Source organism: Onychomys torridus, chromosome 14 (assembly GCF_903995425.1).
Source record: "Onychomys torridus chromosome 14, mOncTor1.1, whole genome shotgun sequence".
Taxonomy (NCBI): Eukaryota; Metazoa; Chordata; class Mammalia; order Rodentia; family Cricetidae; genus Onychomys; species Onychomys torridus.
The window spans coordinates 67,161,100-67,182,761 of record NC_050456.1 but is presented as its reverse complement, the minus strand read 5'-3'; the positions used below and the strand labels follow the sequence as shown (position 1 = coordinate 67,182,761).

Genomic DNA, 21,662 nt, shown 5'->3' with positions numbered 1-21,662 from the left:
TATCTAGATACCACACAGAGATGACTGTTTCCTTCACATTAACATTGCCCATGAAGTTGTTACTTGAGTTGGAATTTGTCCTTATCTACTTCTGGACAGAGCAAAGTGGAAAATACTAAGTCTATGAAAAGAATGTGTGTGATTAAATAGGTAAAAAGTGTTCCCAAGCAGAGGCAGTAACTCATTTGGTAAGGGTTTGCATTGTAAACATGAAGACATGAGTTAGATTTCTGGAACCCGTGCAAAAGATGCCAGGCATGGTGTTGTGCACCTGTAATCCACAGCTGGGGAGGTGGATATAGGCAGATCCCTGGGGCTGGGTCAGCAAAAGAACCTGTCCCCCAAAATAAAACAAAATAAAATATAAAAAAAGAGAGGAGATGGCTCCTGAAGATACTCAAGCCTACACACACACACACACACACACACACACACACACACACACACACACGCGCGCGCATACACACACACACACACACACACACACACACACACACACACACATACACACACCCCCAAAAAAACCTTACTAAATGAATAAAATGCTGTTCTCCCCAAACAAACGTTTTCCTTCTATAGTTCTGTCAAGTGAAATACAGAGAGATGAGTAGCTCTTCTGAGACATGCAAGTCTAGAACTCCACTGCGCTGTCTGCACTCTGGGACCACAGGACTCACCTGAATTCTGGTGGATACTGCTTTACGAGCCAGTCCACATCAAAGCAGTAGTTAAACTGGATGGAGAAGAGAAAGGTAAGTCAGCCACGTGTACATCCACAAGGCTGCTTTTAAACTGAAAGGATTTCCAAAGCAACCGCATGCTACAATGTTCATAAACCTAGTCAGTTAGGCTGCGATATGCAAAGGTAAGCCCAAATTTCATCTTCAAGAACACTGGTTAAAGGAATCTGCCGAATGCCCCACATAGGCTCTAAGGATACTATCTGCACATACTTTGGCAACATTTCTATTCGTCAGTGGTGTTACTACATCATCCCTAGTAGTCCAGGCTCACAAAGTTCCCCTGAGGTGTCAGAGACAAAGATCCCAGGACTTTTAGGAAAGGCTATCAGCTAGCCTGGTATACTCTAACTTGTTCATAATTAGTACCTACTGACGGCAAGTTCCATAGAGTTTTATTGATGAGGAGGTTTCTTTTTCATGCCTGGCCAGTCCTGGGCACAGGAGCTCAAGTCTAGTGAGAAAGAATGCACAGACGCACCCCATCTGGTTCTAGCTAGAGATCAGGAGCACATCATACAGGAAGATGGCACCTCTGCTCGCTTCAGGAACAAGACCCTTTTTTCCTGACTAGTCCTTGAGCTTCTGGACCGTTATGATGACTTGTCAGCACCAAGGGACCAGCTGAGTGCAGCAAGAACCCTTGAACATGCAGAAGTAGTCACAAATTCTGCTTCTTTCTAATCAGTGCAGAGCATCCATTTTTCTAAAGCAACTCAAACTTGACTTGCCTGTGATGATATACTGTGTACCCTAATAAAATATGCCTGAAGATCAGAGGACAGAACAAGCCACTAGATTAAACATAGCGGTCAGGCAGTGGTCCTAGCACTCAGGAGGCAGAGGTTCATCTGGATCTCAGTGAGTTCAAAGCCACCCTGGACTACATGAGATTTACACAGTCTAGGAGAGAAACAGAGCCAGACAGTGGTGGTACACACTTGTAATCCCAGTACTGGGAAACACACATGCCTTTAATCCCAGGAAGTGATAGCTGGGCAGAGAAAGGTATATAAGGCATGAGGAGACAGGAATGAAAGGGTGAAGCATCCCTTTCAGCTAGAAGCTTTTTCGGCTGGACCCTTTCAGGTGAAGATTCAGAGGATCCCAGTTAGAGGATTCGTGGAATTAGTGAGGTGAGACTTGGCAGTGGCTTGTTCCTTTGTCTTTCTGATCTTTCAGCATTCACCCCAATATCTGGTACTGAGTTTTTTATTAATAAGACCTTTTAGCATTTGAACAACACTTGGTCTTCACCATGCCACCCACCCATTCCCAGGGAACTGCACCAGCATCCCATGAGGTTGGAGGTATCATCTCCCTGACTCTTTCAGAGAGGAATATGAAGTGACTTCTTGGCCAGCCCTTGTGGCCTGATCAAGTCAGGTGTTTCCTTTTGAGTGGCCTCCATGCTCTATGCTGATGAGGGCCAAGTGAGAGACTGCTGTGTATGGATCCCACAATATGGCCAGGCTCTGGGCAGATGCTAGCTTAGGGAACACTGCATAGGACTGAGTACCCAATGAAAAGACAACTTATAAACTCACCTGGGCTGAAGAGACAAGGGTCCCAAACAGAGGGGATAAAATATCTACAAAGACAAAACAAATGGATTTTCAGATAAAAACCCTCTATAACGACTACCCTTTCAGCAGCAGCCAGTGACAATAAAGAAACTGAAAAGCTACTACAAGGCTAGGTTGTAATATTCTATAAAACTCCTGATAACATTTCTTTATATGACATATTTATCACATTCTTTGACAAAGTAGAATACAAAACTAAAATCTAAAACTCAAGTCCTGGATGATTGCTTAATATTGGGCTCTGTTGATGCACATTAATTACGTCCATTCTTGTTCATGAACCTCTGAATCTTTACCTCCTTCTGTACCAGCTAAGTCCTCAGTGGTGCTCCCCTGTAGCCAGAGAACATTTGCTCCCAAAACAGTACACTCACATCCTTGGTACTCTAGGTCACTTCTGAGGACATCCCACTTGGTTCCCCTCAAGCCTGACTTTGGACAGATTAGAAAGGGCATTGTTCATTAACTACACCACTATCAACACCATCTTGCACTGGTATAGCACTTCTTAGGGGATAGACACCGTTCTCAGCACTTTCAATGGATGAACTCAATCCTCCTCCTGGGGATTTTGAAGTAAGGTGTTACTCTGCCTTTTTGGGTCAGGAGCATATCAGGAAGAGGGTGTATGTAACCATACAGCTGGTAGATCAGAGAGTTAAGGTTTGACCCAGGATGTCTGCCTCTAGGTTGCTGGTACCTACTGAGTTGCTTCTGAGAAGGAAGTGGGCTCGTTCACTTATTTGACAGTTACTGGGTACTTCCTTTCCTCTACCGAAAGCTTTTGGAGTCCTGCCCCTCAACAGCCTTCACCCAGAGTCCCAGAAGAGGTGACACCAGCAGTGGATTAATCTGAGGAGTTCACTAATAAATCTACGTACACTAAACTCTTTAGTCCATACACCTTATTCTTGAGTCAGTTCTCTGTCTACACAGCTTCTGTTCTGCTCTCACACTCAGCTCCTTTCTTGCCTGAGTCTCTCTACATCTTTCCGCTGTCCCCTCTAAGTGCTATCTCAATTCCTTCATCTTAGCTCTGCCCCATCTTGGTCTTTCTCCTCTTGTTCTTACCCACCTAGGTCTTCCCCATCAGGCTCTTCCTCATCGCCCATCTTGTCCTTCAAGTTCTCCAATCTAGTCCCCCAAGTCTCTGAGGTTTACAGTTATAAACCCCTGCAATTGCAATGCTCTGGCTAAGGCAAGGTCACCAGGCTTGACTTCTTACAGGGTCATAAAGGCAGACAAGAGTTTTCCTCAAGCAGTGACTGTCATGCTTTCTTGTACAACCCAAAAGGGGGGTGGTTAAGGGAAGAGGTCAACTAAGAGCTAAAATTGGTTAGAAAAAAGGAATTTATGTGCTCAAACTACATTCCTAGAAGTGCAGTCTATAATGTAAAGAAATATAAATATAAATATATATACATACCACTAAGGCTGTATAAGAAAGGAGAGTCTGAGCTTAATTTGCACAATAAACAAAGCTATGCACCTAGGCTTAGGAGACAGGCGGTGTCTCCCTAAGGGTGTTTACCTTAATTCAGGAGACCCAGCTGTTGGAATGAAATGCTTTGTCCTGTCTGCCTTGTGGCTCTGGATGCTACAGAAGTATATCCACTATTAGAAGTTCTTGGGGAAGTTATGAGAGCACACAAAAAATTCATAGTAGGAAACAGCTGATATATTAAAAGCCAAATATCACCAAATACTCCTTGAGATTTGGGTTCCTCTGGAAGAATTCCCCTGATTTCTCCAGGTATAGCTTTACTATATTCAGCTAAATTCCTGCTACATTCCTGTGACGCTAGCAGCCCATTAGACGTTGTGTGAGATGCGGGGCTACAAAGTGTTTGAAAGAACAAAACAACTAGTAGGAAAGCCCCTCATTTTGAGACCAGGAGAGTTAGGAGATAAACTGCAACACAGCCTTCCAGCTGGCCCTCGTCTGCACCTCTAGCTTTTTAAACTTTGCCCATCTTCCAGGGTCCACTGGAAGGCCCCGGTCCTCCATGAGGTCTAGAGATCCTACACTTATGGCTAGTGTTAGCAGGATACATCAAACAGCATGGATTTAGAACAGGATTCAAGTGTGGCTCTACCATTTAAAAGCTCTGTGACCTTGGGTAAGTGATGTAACTTTTCTGATCTGCAGATCTGTCTGTCACATGTCCAAGGACATTTGATCATCTTATTAGGCTGCTCTGAGAATTAAGATACATATAAAACCCTCATGATGTCATCTCTCTCCTTGAATCTTGGTGCTGACAGCAAGTCATTACTATTTTAGTACACAGAGCAGTCTTTCCATACTCCTTTGCTTCCTATCTCTCCCAGACAAAGCAAAACCACTAGAAACTATCTTCAGGGTACCTACATAAGAGATGCTCAAAAATTTGCAGCGCTGCACTTATTACTATGGAACTAAACCCATCAACATTTACATGTCATACAGGAGAATAGAGTACTACCATGCATTTGATATGGAAAAACTACGTTGAGAATAATCTATGCTGTGAATATGAGCGAGAAAACACGTTAATGTGAGAGGATGCTTATTGTGTCAACAGCCATACGAATAAGCGCTGATCACTTCACATATCTGCTCTGTTCTGAATCCTCATCCCATACTGTCCTAACTGTAGAGACAATGAGGGGCGAAAAGGGAATCTGTGCCCTTTGAGTCCATGTGTTTCGCTGTTCCTCCGTGGAATGAAGAGAACCACTAGAGGCCATTCTCTGCCTCATACCTGAAGTATCCACCTGCACACAACAGCACTCATTTTTTTGTTCCTTTGTCCTAGGATCCCAAACCAGGTTCTCAAGACACTCACACATCACTAGGCATTGTTATTCTCTGGAGGCTTAGAGGTAGCATAGGTGGCAGGCCCTGACCCCTGAGAGTCTGATTTGATGAATCTAAGACAGAGCTGAGAACTGGCATTTCCAAGGTCCAGGTGATCCTGATGCTGCTGATCCAAGGACCATACGGAGCCACTGTGAAGTTTATGGCACTTAATAAATACCACTACCAGTCAAGTTTAGTCTTCACTTGGAAAGGTAAACAATTCTAAGCACTGTGCCAAGCGTTACTAGGGGCTGAGCTACAGGGACCTTGAGATGGACCCTTGGAACGCCACCTGTCTGCCACATGTACTCAGGGTAAACAACCCTCCCCACCAGTAGTTAAGACGGGCTCTTAAAGGCCATCCTAAGCTGTGCCCCCTTGCTTTACCAAGAGGGAAGCAGCTCACCAGCTCCTAAGAACCCTTGTCCTTACCCTTAATGTGGAGGGCTTTAGAGTTGTACTTGGCCTTAATCCCTGAGACTCTAGTGAGGTAAAACTGGAAGGGGTTCCCTTTATCCAGCATGTCCCAGATGTCCTGGCCTTCCCCTGAGGTCTCATACTCATCATCTGCCCTTTGGGGCCTATGGCTGGCAGGAGGGCTGCGATCTACAGCTTTCTGGGCAGCAGTCATGTTGGGCGAGGAGACATGTTTTTTCTCTGGAACCACCATATGCTTAGGCTGTTTCTGCTGTGTCTCCGGCTGTTGTTCATCGTCACTGCTGGACAGACACCAGCCGAGACCTTCTGTGGAATCGCTCTTCAGCTTTTTGGGCGCTAACACTGAGTCTGTGTTGCTGAATTTCACAGGTGAGAGCTGTCTCTTGTGCGCAGCCTTGCGGGCCTCTGAGCAGGTGTACGTGGGCTCCTTCGCTGCTCCCTGCCCTGCCTGGGGGAGACAGGATGTTGACGGCTTGTCAGGTTGGGACTTTTCATCCTCACTTTCGTCACTACTGGATATCGTCCACCTCCCGTAGCTGCTCTCCTGGGACATTATACTTCTGAAAGGGAATGGCGGAAACATTACTGTCTACTTAATCGGTGACTGGCAACCTAACTTCACTGCTCTCAAATTGAGACTGCAGTACATGCAGACTTCTGTCACCAGAGGCTGAGCCACTTACCTAGCCCTGGGATCTCTTATGAGGGGCTGACAAACTAAAGGAAGCATCCTAACCACCTTCTTCCTGCTGTCTTTCTAGCTAGACCTTGGTCTGAGAAGCCCTAGGAAGGGACCTCCTGCCTTGGCCTCTTGAGTGCTGGGATTAAAGGCGTGTGCCACTACTGCCCGGCAAAAAAACAGTTTTAAGGTATTGATCACTTTTCACAATTTCTCCCTTACCCAACTTCAATTAGTTCCAGTTTGTTCACACAAGGTTTCTACTGAAAATAACACATTCCAAGGAGCTCTTATATAGAGAGCATGAGACATCCTTCATAGCTTGCTGTTACACTTAACTTCAATAGCCCCGAACACCACTTTATCAGCCAAAGTGTGGGGGCTGCAGAGTGGGTGGGGTCACCTGCTCCTTCAGTAATAGATGACCCTGTATGTATTTTGAACTTGGATCTGCTTTCTAAATGTTTGTGTTAGTTTCAACGTTGTCCAACTCATTTCTAGAGGCTCTGAGAACTCTGTTTAGGTATGTTCCTAAACAGTTTCTGATCTACATGCGTTAAGAAACCAGCTTGACCCAGCTGACTGGTGTACTGTGCACAAAGCAGTTTGCAACAGGGGACTTTACTTAAAGGAGCTCAGGTGTAGGTTTTCTTGAATTTGCTTGTATGTTTTTTATTTTAACAGACACCCTTTATTCTAGACTCTAGAGCTACTTAAGCAGCCCGATTTGCTCTGAAGGGACTACTTAATCCTATAAACTTAAAGGACCACATAAAGAAAAACTCTGGATGAGCTTCTCACTTCCCTGAATTCTAAACCAATGTAGTGAAAAAGGACCACAATCTATACAAGACACCCCAAGACCAAGTTCTCAGCACAAAGGAGATTTTATTTGTCCCAAAGGGACAAAGAATTGCCTCTGGATAGAGAGGAAACAGACTGTGGGCCCTAAGTAAATGGGTGTTTATAAAGGGAAAAAGGCAAAGCCCCTTGTTAGGACAGTTGGTTTGTTTTGATTGAGCATGTAAATTAAGGTGATCAAAAGGGGGCTTTTGATTGTTGGACTTCAATACTTTGATAGCTGGATCTTGGTGGTTAGCCTCAGGAAGAGGAAGTGACCAAATAAGGGAATGGGGAAGGGGCAAGGCCTGCCAGGTCCCTTCAGCAAGGAATTTAGTAACAGAATCTTCAATTAAGAGTTCTCAGGCTGGGTGTGGTGGCTTACACCTATAATCTCAAGGCTGAGGTAAAAGGATCTTGAGTTTGTGGCTAGCTTGGATAATATAGTAAATTTGAGTCTAGCATGAGCTAAGTACTGAGACTGTTTCAAAACTAAGACAATAAAAATTTATTTTAAATTCTGTGAATGCCTGTGTCTACAATGAGTGTAGGTATCACAGGAAGCTGGAAGGGGGGCTGTGGATCCCCCTAGTGTTAATCATAGGTGGTGGTAAGCTACCCTGGCCTGGATGCTGAGAACCAAGTTAGGCTCTGAGGAGCAGTACATATATATTCTTAACTGCTGAGCCATCTCTCTCTGCCCACCTCCCCGCATCCTTTAATCTGGGTGGGTTGTCAGATGTATCTACTTCAATGGCAGACTGCAGATTGCAAGGGCTGGGTGGACCCTCCAGTCAGTGGCTAGCCAGTTTAGCCTTCCTGGTGAGTTCCAAGTCAGGGAAACCAACCAGTCAAAAAACAAAAACAAGAACCACAAACCATCCATATCTGCTGCTCTACAGACAATAGCTAGGTAGTGGAGCCAGCTTAGACACCCATCAGTAGGTGAATGGATACTGAAGGTGGGGCACACATACTCACTGAAATTTTACTGTAAAGAAAAATGACCCCCATGGAACTGGCCCAGACCCTCTGGATAAGTGAGACAGTGGATGAGCTTGAACTGTTTAGGAGACCCCCAGGCAGTGGAACTGGAACCTGTCCTTGGTGCATGAGCTGGCTTCTTGGAACCTAGGGTCTATGCCGAGATACTTTGCTCAGCCTTGGTGCAGGGAGGAGGGGACTGGACCCGCCTCAACTGAATCTCCTAGGCTGGGATGAATCCCCAGGAGAGACTTTACCTTGGAGGAGGAGGGAATGAGGGGTGGATTGGGGGGGAAGGCTGTAAGGTGGGAGGAGGGAGGGCAGGGGAACCTGTGGTTGATATGTAAAATTAAATTAATTGTAAAATAAAAATATTGATTAAAAAAAGAAAAATGAAATTATGAAAATTTCAGGAAAATGGATGGATCTGCTAAGTATCATATTAAAGGAGGTGACTCAAACTCAAGTGTTCTCTCTCACATGAGAGCAGGTTTTCGTGTGTGCGCGTGTGTGTGTGTGTGTGTGTGTGTGTGTGTGTGTGTGCGCGCGTGTGTGTGTGTGTCTGTGTGTGTGCGTGTGTGTGTGTGTGTGTGTCTGTGTGTGTGTGTGTCTGTGTGTGTGTGTCTGTGTGTGTGTGTCTGTGTGTGTGTGTGTGTCTGTGTGTAAATGGATATAAAACCTAAAAACCTAGAAAGGAGATGAAGAGAGGGTAAAAGGTGCTGGGGAAACATGGGGGTCAGGCAGCAAAAAGACACATGTCACCTGAAATCAAAGAGAAGACAGGGATGGGGGAGGGCGGGCCGGATCTACTAAAAGCACACTTTGTAAATGACATACTTCGTATGCTGATTTAAAATTTTTAATTAAAATGTAAAAACCCCAAACAAATAAGAGCATACTGAATAATGAGGTTGTCTTCTGCCCTCCACCCACCCATGTACACCATCCACAGAAACATGAACAATACACAAATGCAAACACACACATAACTAAAAAACAAAACAAAACAAAACCCTTCAAAGTACTCAGGACGAGCAGGGGACTCCATCCCCAACACTGCTCAAAATAAAAAAAATAAACGAAACTAAGTACTTGGACTTTCTCTCTACATTCATTCTCTATTAAAGTGAAGAGCAGGTCTCAGAATGGGGTGAGAAATGGTTCTGCTTCCAGCATGAGAAAGGAGCTGCCCGAGGCAGGCGGATCTTTGTGAGTTTGAGGCCAGCCTGGTCTACAGAGCGAGATCCAGGAAAGGCGCAAAGCTACAAAGAGAAACCCTGTCTCAAAAAACCAAAACCAAAAAACAAAAACAAAAAAGAAAAGAAAAGAAAAGGAGAAAGGAGCTGTCTGTTTGCTTTTTTTTTCTCCCTAGTCTTGCCTTGCAGTCCAGATTTGCTCTGAACATCCACTCTTTCTCCTCCAGCTGCAGCACTGGCATTATAGGTGTGCACCACCAAACCTCAGTCTTTCCCCCCTTCCCAATACATGAAATATTTCACTGGTTTGTGTCATCCTTGCAGATCACCATGCTGATCTTCATCATTCACATGTTGGCTGCTGCAAGGAGCCCACTTTGCAGAATCCAAAGAGATGCCCATCAATCTCTTCCCCACGTGGATACAGAGACCATGGCCTGTATTAATAAATCGGAATCCTGGAACCTTGAGGACTCTAAGCATAATCCTGGAACCTTGAGGACTCTAAGCATCTCTAGTGACTCTAAATTCTTTAGACAATTTCTCAAGTTTTAGTCTTATCTACATTTTCTAGAACCACCCTGGGGGTGGCATCTCTACCAATAACTAGAACAAGTTGGCAAAATAACACAAATAAAAACTTAGAAAAAGACTTTTCTCAGAAAACAAAATCCATTGTGTGGTTCAGGCTTTACATATAGTTTCAGTTTGGAGATGGCTGACATTCAAAACTATGCTGGAGGGCTGTTTACCACCGAAGGCAAATAGCCTTTGTGACATACTAATGAAATTGTACCTTGTCATTTTTGTCCACCAGGTTACCAACCTCATTCTGAAAACAAGGTCCTTCGCCTGTTGAAGAAGGGCTGCTGTGATGTAAATGTCAAGATCACGCAGGAAATGATTTCTAATTTGGAGGACTGGATGTGGTCAACATCCCATTTTACTGCTCCCTCATGCAGGACCAGGTTCCTTCTGAAACCTTTTAAAAGTTCCCAAGGCCCAGCCTGACAAGGACAGACTCCCAATCACTTTCTTTCAGTGGTTTATCAGGCAGTGCCCAGGATAGCAGAAGTCCAAAGTCACAGTTGCAGTAAGTGATGTCAACAGAGAATTACAATACAGGTACACCCACTCTACCCACCCACATCCCAGCCCTGTTTCAGAGCATTGGTGTTTCCTCCAGTGGGGACACCTGGGACCTGCCACTGACTGACCACATGTGACAGCACCTCCCTTCCCATTCCAATTCAGTTTCTGCTTAAATCAAGGAGAAAGCTGTAGTGTTGAAAAAATGCTTTGCATCTCACTTTTGAACTACAGTGGTGGGTGTCTGTTTGGTAAAAGACAGCATTTGCATAGTAGTGGATTCAAATAAATAACAGTATATGTGTAAAGAAGATAAAAACTAGGGAGGCAGGTGAGGCATTGAAATTTGGCAAACACTGCACCAAGATGAAAAAGAAATCTATAAAATCCTTTCACTAGACAGAAACTCAGAATGTCATCAGAGGTTTTATTAAGGACTTAAAAAAAAGTCCATGGAGGGATAGAGATTTGGCTCAGTGGGTAAGAGTGTTTGCAATCACCTCATCCCCACCTAAAAGCCCAGCATGATTCATATACCTGTAACCCCAACATTGAGGTAGAGACAAGCAGCAGGTCTCAAGAATTCAATGGCCAACCACTCTGGAAGAAATTGTCATCTTCCCTTTCAGTGAGAGACCCTGACTCACAATAGGGCAGAGAGCAAAAGAGGAAGACACTCCACAATTGCACACCCATTCTCTCTCTCTCTCTCTCTCTCTCTCTCTCTCTCTCTCTCTCTCTCTCTCTCTCTCTCTCTCTCACACACACACACACACACACACACACACACACACACACACACACACACACAGTTGAAAGCCGCTTCCTTTACCCCCAGCTGAGCAGACCCTGAGTATTTCTGCTACTTTTACACTGCTCCTGGGACCTTTGAGACCCAGGCGCCCAACACCTCATGGAGGTCCTTCCTCTGAGCCCAGCAGTACGCAGAATTAACTGAGAATAAAGAGTTAACAACACACAGCGTCTATTCTAGGCAAGTTTAAATTCAGGGCGAAAGGCACAAATTAACACATTAAAAAAAAATCTAAAAGTCAAGATTATTAGATGCTCATTACATTTTACAGGGATAACCTGTCTTTGGAATCATTTCTGGAGCAGCATGTGAGACCCGAGGAGGAAAAGAGATCAGCAGGCTAAAAGACAGGTGAACAGCGTTGCAGACAGATGGAACCCAACTTGCAAAAGGCCAGGAGGTGCTCACAGGGTACTAACCGTAATATGGGCATGGTCCAGAAAGAAAGGGATGGGAGAAGTGAGGTAAGGCTGTCAAAAGCCAAATTTTTATTCTAAAAACAATGGGACCCTCACACCGTGTTTTAGCAAGAGGAGTGCCTTGGCCCGTTTAACCTTTTGAATTGAGTATATTCCGTACAACTCTGTGAGCACGTGGCAATAAAGACGCTTCCGCAGGAGCTGGGGAACCGGTGCTTAAGGAGACTGCCATGGAGAAGTGGGTAATTTGAGGGTACGCTAAGCAAATCGCGAAGCTGTCAACTTTCCCGGGCGCTCCGCACTGCCCGGACACCATTGCAAGGGTAACAGACTCATTTCACCCTCAAGACACCCTATTTCACGGCCGTCCCCATGATGTGGAAAGTGCGGGCAGAGAGGTTCAGAGCGTGCCCCGTGGGGAGTGCCTGCCCCTCGCCTTTGCAGAGCGCTCCAGGGGCAAGGACCGCAGGAGGCTCGGGGAGGAGGGGGCCGTGCCCAAGGACCCCGGCCTCGACGGTCTCCTCGCGGTCCGCCCCGGGCCCTGCAGGCCTCCCAACTACCACATCGGATCGCCCAGGCCAGCGCGCCGCCATCAGGAGGGCGGGCGCAGAGTTACCGCGGCCGCCGCCAGAGACCGCCCCGAGACGGCGCCCGCAGCCGCAGGCACCTACCTGAGCCGCCAGTCCTCCGCCGCGAGACCCCGCCCCGCGGCGCGCCCGCGCATGCGCGTAATTCAAACCCCCCTGGCGCCGCGGCCTGGTCGGCCGGCTGCTTCCACTTCCGGAAGCCCGCCGCTGGGTCCTAAAGGCCGCCTTATTCTCGGGAGAGTAACAGGACCAGAAAAGGGAATAGTGGGCGCGACTGGAAACCCAGCTCTCTCTGCTCTTTCCTGTTGACACCTTAAGAAGGGAGAAACAAAGCTGCACGCTAGCTTCTCTTGCAGTTAATTAGCAATCGACACCCTCTTTCTGGGGCTGCTCTTAGCCTCAGGCTCTCAGGGATAAGACAGCAGCGTGCTTTCGGAGATAGGTGAGCTGAAGCAAAAGGCAGCTGCTTCAGACTTTAGCATCTGCTGCAGGATAAAAAGTTAAATGAGTTCCCATAAAGCTCAGCACCTCCAGTGACTCTCCTTTGAAACGGGAGTGTTCTTGTCAATCTCACTGATCTGCCAGAAGGGTATAGAGGAGTCCGATATAAGCCAGTCTAGGAAAACGACTCCTCCTCTTGTATAAAAATGTCTGCTGTGGGATGCTTGTGTTATTCCTTGAGTCAGCCTCATTGCTTCCCGGAGGCTGATTAATTCTGTGTAAACACTCTAACGGGTCATTTCGTTTGTCTTAGTGTTAAGTGCTGGGTTACCAAGAGGGCGAAAATAAACCTACTAGTAGCTGTCCAGAGAACGCCATGCAATGGCTTGATTTAAAAATGAATCTTGGGAGTTCACTCAATATAGTGTGCGTGCTTTCTTCATAGTCTTTTGTGTCTCCTACAAAGTCTAGGAAAGACGTGGGTCAAAATAATCAAAGAGAGTTTATTGCAAGTTTGATAGAAAGCCTGAAAGCAATCAGAACATGTTTAAAAAGCATCCAGAGTCACCCGAACTCCCTCAGCGGCGTTCAAGGAGTCAAGAAAACTGGAAGTGGGCGGAGCTACGAACTGGGGGCGGGCCTTGGGAGCTCCTCCCCGTTGTTATACAGCGCATTTGACCAATAACACTACGAAGTCTACGCCAGTGGCTCTGAGGCTGGCCAATGGGAGGAGACGTTGGAGTTGCGCGGTGAAGTTGAGTCCCAGAGGTGGTGGGCGTGGCCGCGGTGGGCTGTTCCTGCTCCCCTTGGAGAAGTGGAGCTTACTGGCTTGGTCTGGGCTGCGTCGGTGTTGGTGTCGGTATCCGTGGAGATGTTCCCGTCCCCGGCAGGCGCCAGGCCGCGGGCTTGCGAAGCCAGCGCCTCGGAACGCAGGAAATGGGTGGAAGTAGGTGTGGGAGCGCGACCCGAGTTCGGACTCAGCTTGACTAGGGCTACTTGTCACCACTCTTGAGTCTCCCTCAGCCGGGTTTTAATCTGCTCTGAAAAGAACTGTGCTTACAACCAAGTCACAGCTGCACGACTGATCACTTCCCTGCCCTCCACACTTCTACCCGCATTAACTTCTCTCTTCCCACCTACGCCCTTTGCATCACCTTCCGAATCCCGGGACACTGAGCTTTGGTGTGGTTTATTTCAGTGGTTTAGAGGAATTGATTTGTCAGCCTAGAGATCAAGTCGCTGAAACTTTAGGGGTGGGGGCCAGAGAGACGACCTTAACTCAGCGTTTATATTGCTTGAGAATTAAAACTAGGGTAATGAAACCGCATTTTAAAAGACCCACAACCAGATTGAGTTTTAGATGTTTGTGTTTCTGGTTTCTGGCTAATTGTGGATGTTTAATATTCCTTAGGTATTTAAAGCGTGTGATGAAGACAACAAAGGCTACTTAAGCCGAGAGGACTTTAAGGTTGCCATTGTAATGCTGTTTGGATACAAACCTTCCAAGGTTAGAACTTTCTCTCTCCCTTCTTCTGCTTCTCTCCCTCTCCCTCTCCCTCTCCCTCTCTCTCTCTCTCTCTCTCCTCTCCTCTCCTCTCCTCTCCTCTCCTCTCCTCTCCTCTCCTCTCTATTCTCCCTTCTTTGGATGGGGTAGATAACGCTATAGAAGTGTGTCCAAAGAAAATTGGCCCGGACTCCTTTCTGGTATCTGTGGAGCAAATTTATGAGCTGATTTATAAGCGGTTCCTAAGATGTCTCGAGTGCCGATTTCATCCCCTCACCCCCAAAGGCCCAAGCCAGGCATGAATTAGATATCTATGTCAATGGAGCTGACAAAACATCTCCTAAACTTTATAGGAAATATGGGATGGTAGAGAAGATAGGCTGGGAGGCAGGGTGGTGTAATAGGAGGAATTCGCCTGCTATCTCATATGTATAGAATTTCTGGGTGGCTTTTTTAAATTGATAAAAGTAATACATTCATACAGTCCACAAAATCCCTTCTCTTTCCACTAGACTAGGGTCTCACTTCACCAGTTTTTTTTCTGTATTGTTCTACATACATGTGTGGTCATAGTCTTCTACTGAAAATATGAGTTGCATACTCTTATTTTAACATGCATATAACACATTGCATTAGCGACAACTCCAAAGCACACCCCATTACCACCTTAAAACATCATTGTATTCTCTTTAGCCCATTTACCTTTTGTTGTTGTTTGAATTAATTTCTGTTCCTGCAAGCGTTGTTGAAGTGAACATCCTTTTAAATCTAAACACACACACACATGAGTTGTCTTTGTAGAATATATATATCATGGATATGTAATTGCAGTGCTTGGGAGCATGAGGCAGAGAGATCAGGAATTCAAGGCCAGTTTGTACTACATTGACTAGACATCATTTTAGGACAATGGCAAATAAACAAAAAGACCAAAATTCCTAGGGGAACTTGTACCAGGGTCTACACCACTGATGAAAATGTCTCTTTCCCCTATCAACTGTTAACTGTGTAAATCATAGGGGGGGGGGGGGGCCCCAGGTCCCATGAGCCTCTTCCCCTTCCCTGGCAGAGTGTTGACAGGCCCAGGCCTGTGCAGGTAGTCACAGCTGTTGTACAGAAGCTGCCTTGCCCAGAGATCAGCCTTGGCTCTCACCACGCCCACTTCCTCAGGGTCTCGCCTTCTTCCCACACTGCTGCTTTCACAGTGGAGGCTGCACTTGAACCACTGTGGCTGTTACTCTCCAGAAAGGGCTGCACACCTCCCGGTAATTAGACCGCAGCTGAACCCCGAAGCACCTTCTATTTCTGCTGCTAGTTTCCTGCTTACCTGTCTTTGTGCAGTTCTGCTTGCCTGCTATACGAAGTCTAGAGGCCGCTCCATTCTTGTTAAGCTGCTGAACTGGAACTGATCAGAGTTAAGACACTGTACAAATTCAAAAGAGTAAACTGTAACCATCAAGCAGCTGCAACAGCACTCATCTGCCTAGAATGGCCCCCCTTTCCCCAGAACTGACAGCTAGGGGCTCTCCTGCTCCCTAGGAGAGGGTGTAGCCAGGGACTCTGTGATACCCCACTTCTGTACCCTTCGACGCGCTTGAGTGCACCACAACTCCACAGTAAATATATTCTGCACCCCCCCCCCCACACTCGTAGGTTTTGCAGACTGCTTGCAGGATTCAGATAGCTGGAGATGCTCAGCTCCTGAGAGGCCAGTTAGGAGTTCAAAGTGCTAGACTGCCTCTGAAATTGCAGCTGCCCAGCTAACCTGCAATCCTTTCACACTGGAGTTCCCGGGCAGATGACCTGCAAAGGCTGAAGGTTTTAAAGTGTTGTATTTAACCCGGGCTCACCTGGAAAGATAGCTTCTCTCATTTTGCTTTTTATCCCCCTGGAGTCTATTTTAACTGTAGACTATGCAAAGAATTTAATGACCGGTACAGCAGTGTGGTCCTGGACATACCCTTGATGGAAATTGGCAACTTTTACTTTGCATACTGGGTTGAGAGTTTACATTTTTTTTTTTTTTTTTTTGTCTTTTTAAAAACTTACATGATTTGTGTGGATGTGTGTATATGGGGGAGTTTGTGTAGGTCAGAGGACAACTTGAGAGAGTCTGTTCTTCCCTTTGACTATGTGAGTTGCAGGAGTAATTCAGGTTACCAGGCATGACAGAAAGTGCTTTGACCTGCTGAGACACCTTATGACCCTCACAGTTTATTTTATAGGGCAATGACATATCTCATTACAGGTCAGTAAACAATCAAACAGGATCAGAGCAAATCACCTATACACCTGCCAGCTGTGCATACAGTCAACTTTTATCAGAGAGGAAATGTTCAATGTATACCTTCTTTTTAAATTATTTATTTTTATCTTATGTACATTGGTGTTTTGCTTATATGTATGTCTGTATGATCACCTGGAACTGGAGTTACAGACAGTTGTGAGCTGCCATGTGGGTGCTGGGATTTGAACCTAGGTCCTCTGGAAGATCAAACCATGCTCTTAACCACTGAGCCATCTCTCCAGTCCCTTCTTGTATTTTAAATTTTATACTAGATTAGGTGCTAGAGTTTCGTTTTTAATACTGTGTTTGAACAAATAAAATACTGATTGTAAGTTAGCAAATTAAATGAGACACATAAAAATTTCTATCATAGAGAATGTAATTTTGAAGAATTAACTATGAATTGTTACTTTAAACAATCATCACACTACAATAGCATTCCACAAAGGACTTATATAGTAAGTCATTTATACGTTGATGTTTGCAGAATGCAGTCTATGAAGTCTTAAGAGGAGTGCTTGCTGGTTGCTGGGGATGTAAAGATGAATAAACACAGTTTCCGCTTTGAAGCGATTTCATTTTTGTGTAGAGCTTAGAAAACTAATAGGCCGGGCAGTGGTGGCGCACGCCTTTAATCCAAGCACTTGGGAGGCAGAGCCAGGCGGATCTCCGTGAGTTCGAGGCCAACCTGGGCTACCACGTGAGCTCCAGAAAAGGCGCAAAGCTACACAGAGAAACCCTGTCTTGGAAAAAACAAACAAACAAACAAACAAACAAAAAACAAAACAAAACAAAAAAAACTAATAGACATCAAGAGAGAGAAGATATTTTTTAAATAGGCAGGAGGGGCTTGGTGGGCAGCTATAATAGGTGTCATTTAGACTGGAGAATCGCGACTAATGTTCTGTGAAGCATCTAGGAGCCCTTGGTGGCAGTAAGACAAGCTATGCCCTGGTGTTTGCCTGGGTATGATGGCAGTGAAGGATGGTGGCGTCGCCAAGTAGGAGAGAACCCAGACGGAAGAGGGTTCAGGGGAGTCAGCTGTATTGAGGTGTTCCCTGTATATTTGACTGTTAGATACTATATGGGGTTTTGAGGTTTTATCTCTTAAATAAGAACCTCATTTGGGTACAAAGGTGGGGACTGGAGGTAGGTTTGGGGCTCAGTTTATAAGGGGTAGCTCAAATTGTAAGATTGAATGCCATTCTGTAGGAAGCTTCTGCAGGATGTAAAAGGCACCATGCTGAGGAAAGAGCTTCGGGGAAGTCTGCAGTTAAAGGTAGGCAGGGAATTCATGACAAGGATGCACTGGGAACCATTGGGAAGGGACACGAGGAAGCCAGGGAAATGTGGGGACTCAAGAGTGTAGAAGATTCAAAACTGCCACCAGAAAAAAACAGTTATCAGTTATCATCAAGGCTCGGTTTCCTTAGCGTTTACAAATAAAGCCCCTATCACTAATGGGAGGGAAATGCCTCTGTGTTGATATTTCCTTAAAGCAGGCCCCAGAACTTCACATGTAGTGTGTTCTCAACTGTTTTGTGTTGCTTAGGCAGAAACAAGCAAAAGGCTGCATTAGACCAAACTGTTAACGGTGCTATCTACTGAATTCTGAAGTGTCTTCTTTGTAATTTATACTCTCCATGTTTCTGCACTGATCCTGTGTTACTGTTTTATTCTACCATCTTCCTTTATTGATAGGCTTTTTCTATGTGGCCCAGGCAGGCTTGAGTCGCTCCCTTCCTGCCTCCGTCTCACAAGTGCTGGGATTATAGGTGTGAACCATCACACCTGGCTTGGGATACTTTTAGCCTCAGGAAAATGGAAGAATAAAGCTATTGTAACAACTGCTTTTTGTTTTTATAGAACAGAAAGGTCATATTTTAGGTTATAATCTATATAAAACAGCCAGATTGATTTTATATATTAAGCTATTGGTCAGTGGAGTAAAGCTTTGTGTGTGTGTGTGTGTGTGTGTGTGGGTGTGGTGTGGTATCATGGCAGATTTGTATCTGTTGTGGATGTTAATGAATGAGAAAATTGACCATCAGAATGTCAAGTGAGATTATTGTCTACTGGGTTCAGGAAAGCTGGCTTCCTATAAAATGCATATCTTCCCATTCCCCAGGAATTCAGAACTTATGCTTTGAAACATCTGGTAAAATTTCATGGCCTCTCAATCTTTGTTCTTTTCTAGATAGAAGCGGATTCTATGATGTCTGCAGTAAATCCCAACACTTCTGGTAATGTGAAAGTTAATATTTTTAGTAGACATTCACAAAACTGAATTTAAGAACAATGTAGTTAAGATAGATTGTGCATTCTATTTAGACATGTCTTTGTTTCTCATTATTCAAAAGAAAAGCTTAAATTAAAAAAAAATTAATTTAGTGTACAGAGAACTGGGTTTCAGTCTAGTACTTTCATGTGTATTTTGTCCTTTTTCCTCATCTTTCCCTGTCCCCTCTGGCTAGTTCCCTTCCTCACCTCACAGGCCCCCCCATCTGCTTTTATGTCACATGTGTTCTATAACTTTCTCTTTCTTCTTCCTCTTCTCCGTACTTAAGATTTCTTCATTCCCTCTCACGGTCCCCTTTCCAGTTTCATGACCTGCACGTAGCCCCCATCCCCACATTAAAAATCCAAGTTCCATATTTGAGAGTATTTGTTGTTCTGAGTTTGGCATATTTCACTTAACATGCAGTTCCATTCATTTTCTGCAAACTTCATGATTTCATTTTTTTTTTATGGCTGAATAAAATTCCATTGTGTGTTAAATTTTCTTTATCCATTCATCTTGTGATGGACTACTAGGCTGGTTCCATTTCTTAATAGTGCAGCTGTAAACATGGGTGTGCAAACATCTCCAGAAGGACCCAGGAGCTATATAGCTCAGTTATATGGTAATTCTAGTTTTGGATTCTAAGAAATCTATCCTTCTTTCTAGGGTGGCTGCACCAGTTTGCATTCTCACCAACAGCGATGAAAGGTTCCTCTTTTCCCATATCCTTACTACCATTGTGGTGTTTTTATTTCTTCTTTTTTCTTATTGGTGTAGATTTATGACACATTATGATGGGTTTCATAAAGATAATTTCTTTCAAGTGAATTATGTACTTTGACCATATTTATTGTCTTTCCATTCCTTTCCTATAGCTCAACTTCTGTCTGCCTTACCTTAATCTCTTGCCTTCTCTCAGTATTCTTTTTGTTTTTATACTGTGTGTGTGTGTGTGTGTGTGTGTGTGTGTGTGTGTGTGTGTATGTATGTGTGTTGGGAGGATTTGTATCTATAAAGAAGTCTAGGACCTTCAAATAAGAGAAAATTAGTCTTTCTGTGCCTGGCTTATTTCATGTAATGGGATGGTCTCTAGTTGTACCCATTTTCCAGCTAACAACATAATTTTATTCTTGTCATGAATAAAACTTTATTGTAGAAGCTGAGCATCATATCCTATATCAAGGGCCATTTGTTTATCATATCCTAAGGAAGCATTTTCATGACTTTTGCCCATTGTTCTAAATTTGTTTGGTTGTGTGTGGTCTTTTATTCATTGGTTTTCAAAAGCTCTTAAGACTTTGGGGGGATAGTGTATTTACCAGTAGTATATGCTACAAATATTTCTCATATATATATATATATGGGATTTATTAGAATGATTTAATGGCTGTGGTCCAGCTAATCCAACAATGGCTAACTGTGAATGGAAAGTCTAAGAATCTACAAGTTGCTCAGTCCACCAGGCTGTGTGTCTCACTCAGCTCGTCTTCAGTATACACTGGAATCCTGAAGAAGTAGGCGCTAATGCCAGTGAAGGAATGGACTTGCTAGCAAGGGAGGGCAAGCAGGCAAAAAGCAAAAGCTTCCTTGTTCCATGTCTGTATATGAGTTTCCAGCAGAAGGTGTGGCCAAGATTAAAGATGTGTCTTCTCACCTCAAGATCAGATTAATGGTGTGTGTGTACCTGCTTTAAGATCTGGATTAGAAGTGGATCTTCCTACTTCCAGTTAGCAGAAATCTTCACAGGTGTGCCCTCCACTTTTTGATTTTAGGTAACTCCAGATGTAGTCAAGTTGACAACCAAGAATAGCCATCACATGTAGGTATTTCAGTGGTATGTTAATTTAGAGTCCTTTAGGTCTATACCCAAAAGATGTATATTTACATTCTCTACTCTTATTCAGTATGGTCATTTAATCCTTAGAGGAACAACACAAGAGAAAGAACTAAAAATAAGTAAGAGATGAATCAAATTATGCTGGTTTGTAGATGAGAAGAGACCTTAAAGACTCCATCAGAAAACTCTTAAAAATGACAGTCATTCAGCAAAAGAGTAGGCTATAAAATAAAGCCAAGAATTAGTAGTTTCCCTCTGCATAAATAATGAACATGCTCGGAAAGAAATCAGGAAAAGCAATCCTATTCATACTAGCTTCAAAACCAACAAAACAAAATCCCAGGGGTAAACCTAACCAGGAAAACAAAAGGCTTCTACAGTACAAATTTTAAAACTCTGAAGAAATTGAAGATGAAGCTAAAGGTAGAAACATCTCACACACTCATGGGTTGGCAGAATCGAAGTCATGAAAATGGGCGTACTAGCAAAGACAATCTACAGATTTAGTGCATCCAAATAGCTCCACTGGACTGGAGGTCTAGCTCAGTAGTTAAGACCCCTTGGTGTCCGGGGCACTAGAAATGACCTGTGTGCTATTTCAAGAGTAGAGTACTGTCCTCAGAAGCAAGCACAACTGGTGGAGGTGGATAGGCCCGGTGTAGAAATACAGTCATAGTCAGTCAGTTTTAAGAAGTCACTCCTTAAATGCAAACTGGGAGTGCAGGGTCACAGACAGTGCTTGCTGTGTATACTAAGATGTTAGTTACTTAAGGTATGATTGTAAGCAAGCAGTAATGGACATAATGATTTGACAGGGATCTGTGTTGGTTCTGAAACAGAAGTGCTGGGGAACTGTTTGGGAAATAGGTTAATTGTTAATAGTGCTTACTATTTTTTTTTTTTAAAGCTAAAGTGTTAGTAATTAAGTGGTAAGATGGGAGTTGGAAAGGGGGGAATGGCAGAATAAAGTATGAATAGAGGGAAAGTGTTAACATATGGGATAGAGGTGGGAGAGTATTAATGTATGGGTTAGAAGAGTGATAAATAGTAGAGGAAATATAGAATAAGTACAGACAAAGAAAGGGTATTCAGAAAAAC

The 21,662-nt window shown here is 44.3% G+C and overlaps 2 protein-coding genes across 3 annotated transcripts in view; one reads left to right on the top strand and one right to left on the bottom strand.

Annotated features, from left to right (window-relative positions):
* Tdp1 (tyrosyl-DNA phosphodiesterase 1) overlaps positions 1–12,339 on the bottom strand; it is a 73,315-nt gene extending 60,976 nt beyond the window's left edge. For both annotated transcript variants that reach the window (XM_036206261.1, XM_036206262.1), the window contains exons 1-4: positions 12,299–12,339; positions 5,601–6,166; positions 2,288–2,331; positions 678–733 (exon numbers count right to left, since the gene is read on the bottom strand). In XM_036206261.1, the coding sequence (XP_036062154.1) occupies positions 678–733; positions 2,288–2,331; positions 5,601–6,159 (659 nt within the window). In that variant the 5' untranslated portion in view covers positions 6,160–6,166; positions 12,299–12,339. The remainder of the gene's footprint in view (positions 1–677; positions 734–2,287; positions 2,332–5,600; positions 6,167–12,298) is intronic.
* Positions 12,340–13,485: 1,146 nt separating this feature from the next.
* Efcab11 (EF-hand calcium binding domain 11) overlaps positions 13,486–21,662 on the top strand; it is a 158,571-nt gene continuing 150,394 nt past the window's right edge. The window contains exons 1-3 of the mRNA XM_036206242.1: positions 13,486–13,601; positions 14,067–14,162; positions 18,644–18,689. Coding sequence (XP_036062135.1) covers positions 13,527–13,601; positions 14,067–14,162; positions 18,644–18,689 — 217 coding nt within the window. The 5' untranslated portion in view covers positions 13,486–13,526. The remainder of the gene's footprint in view (positions 13,602–14,066; positions 14,163–18,643; positions 18,690–21,662) is intronic.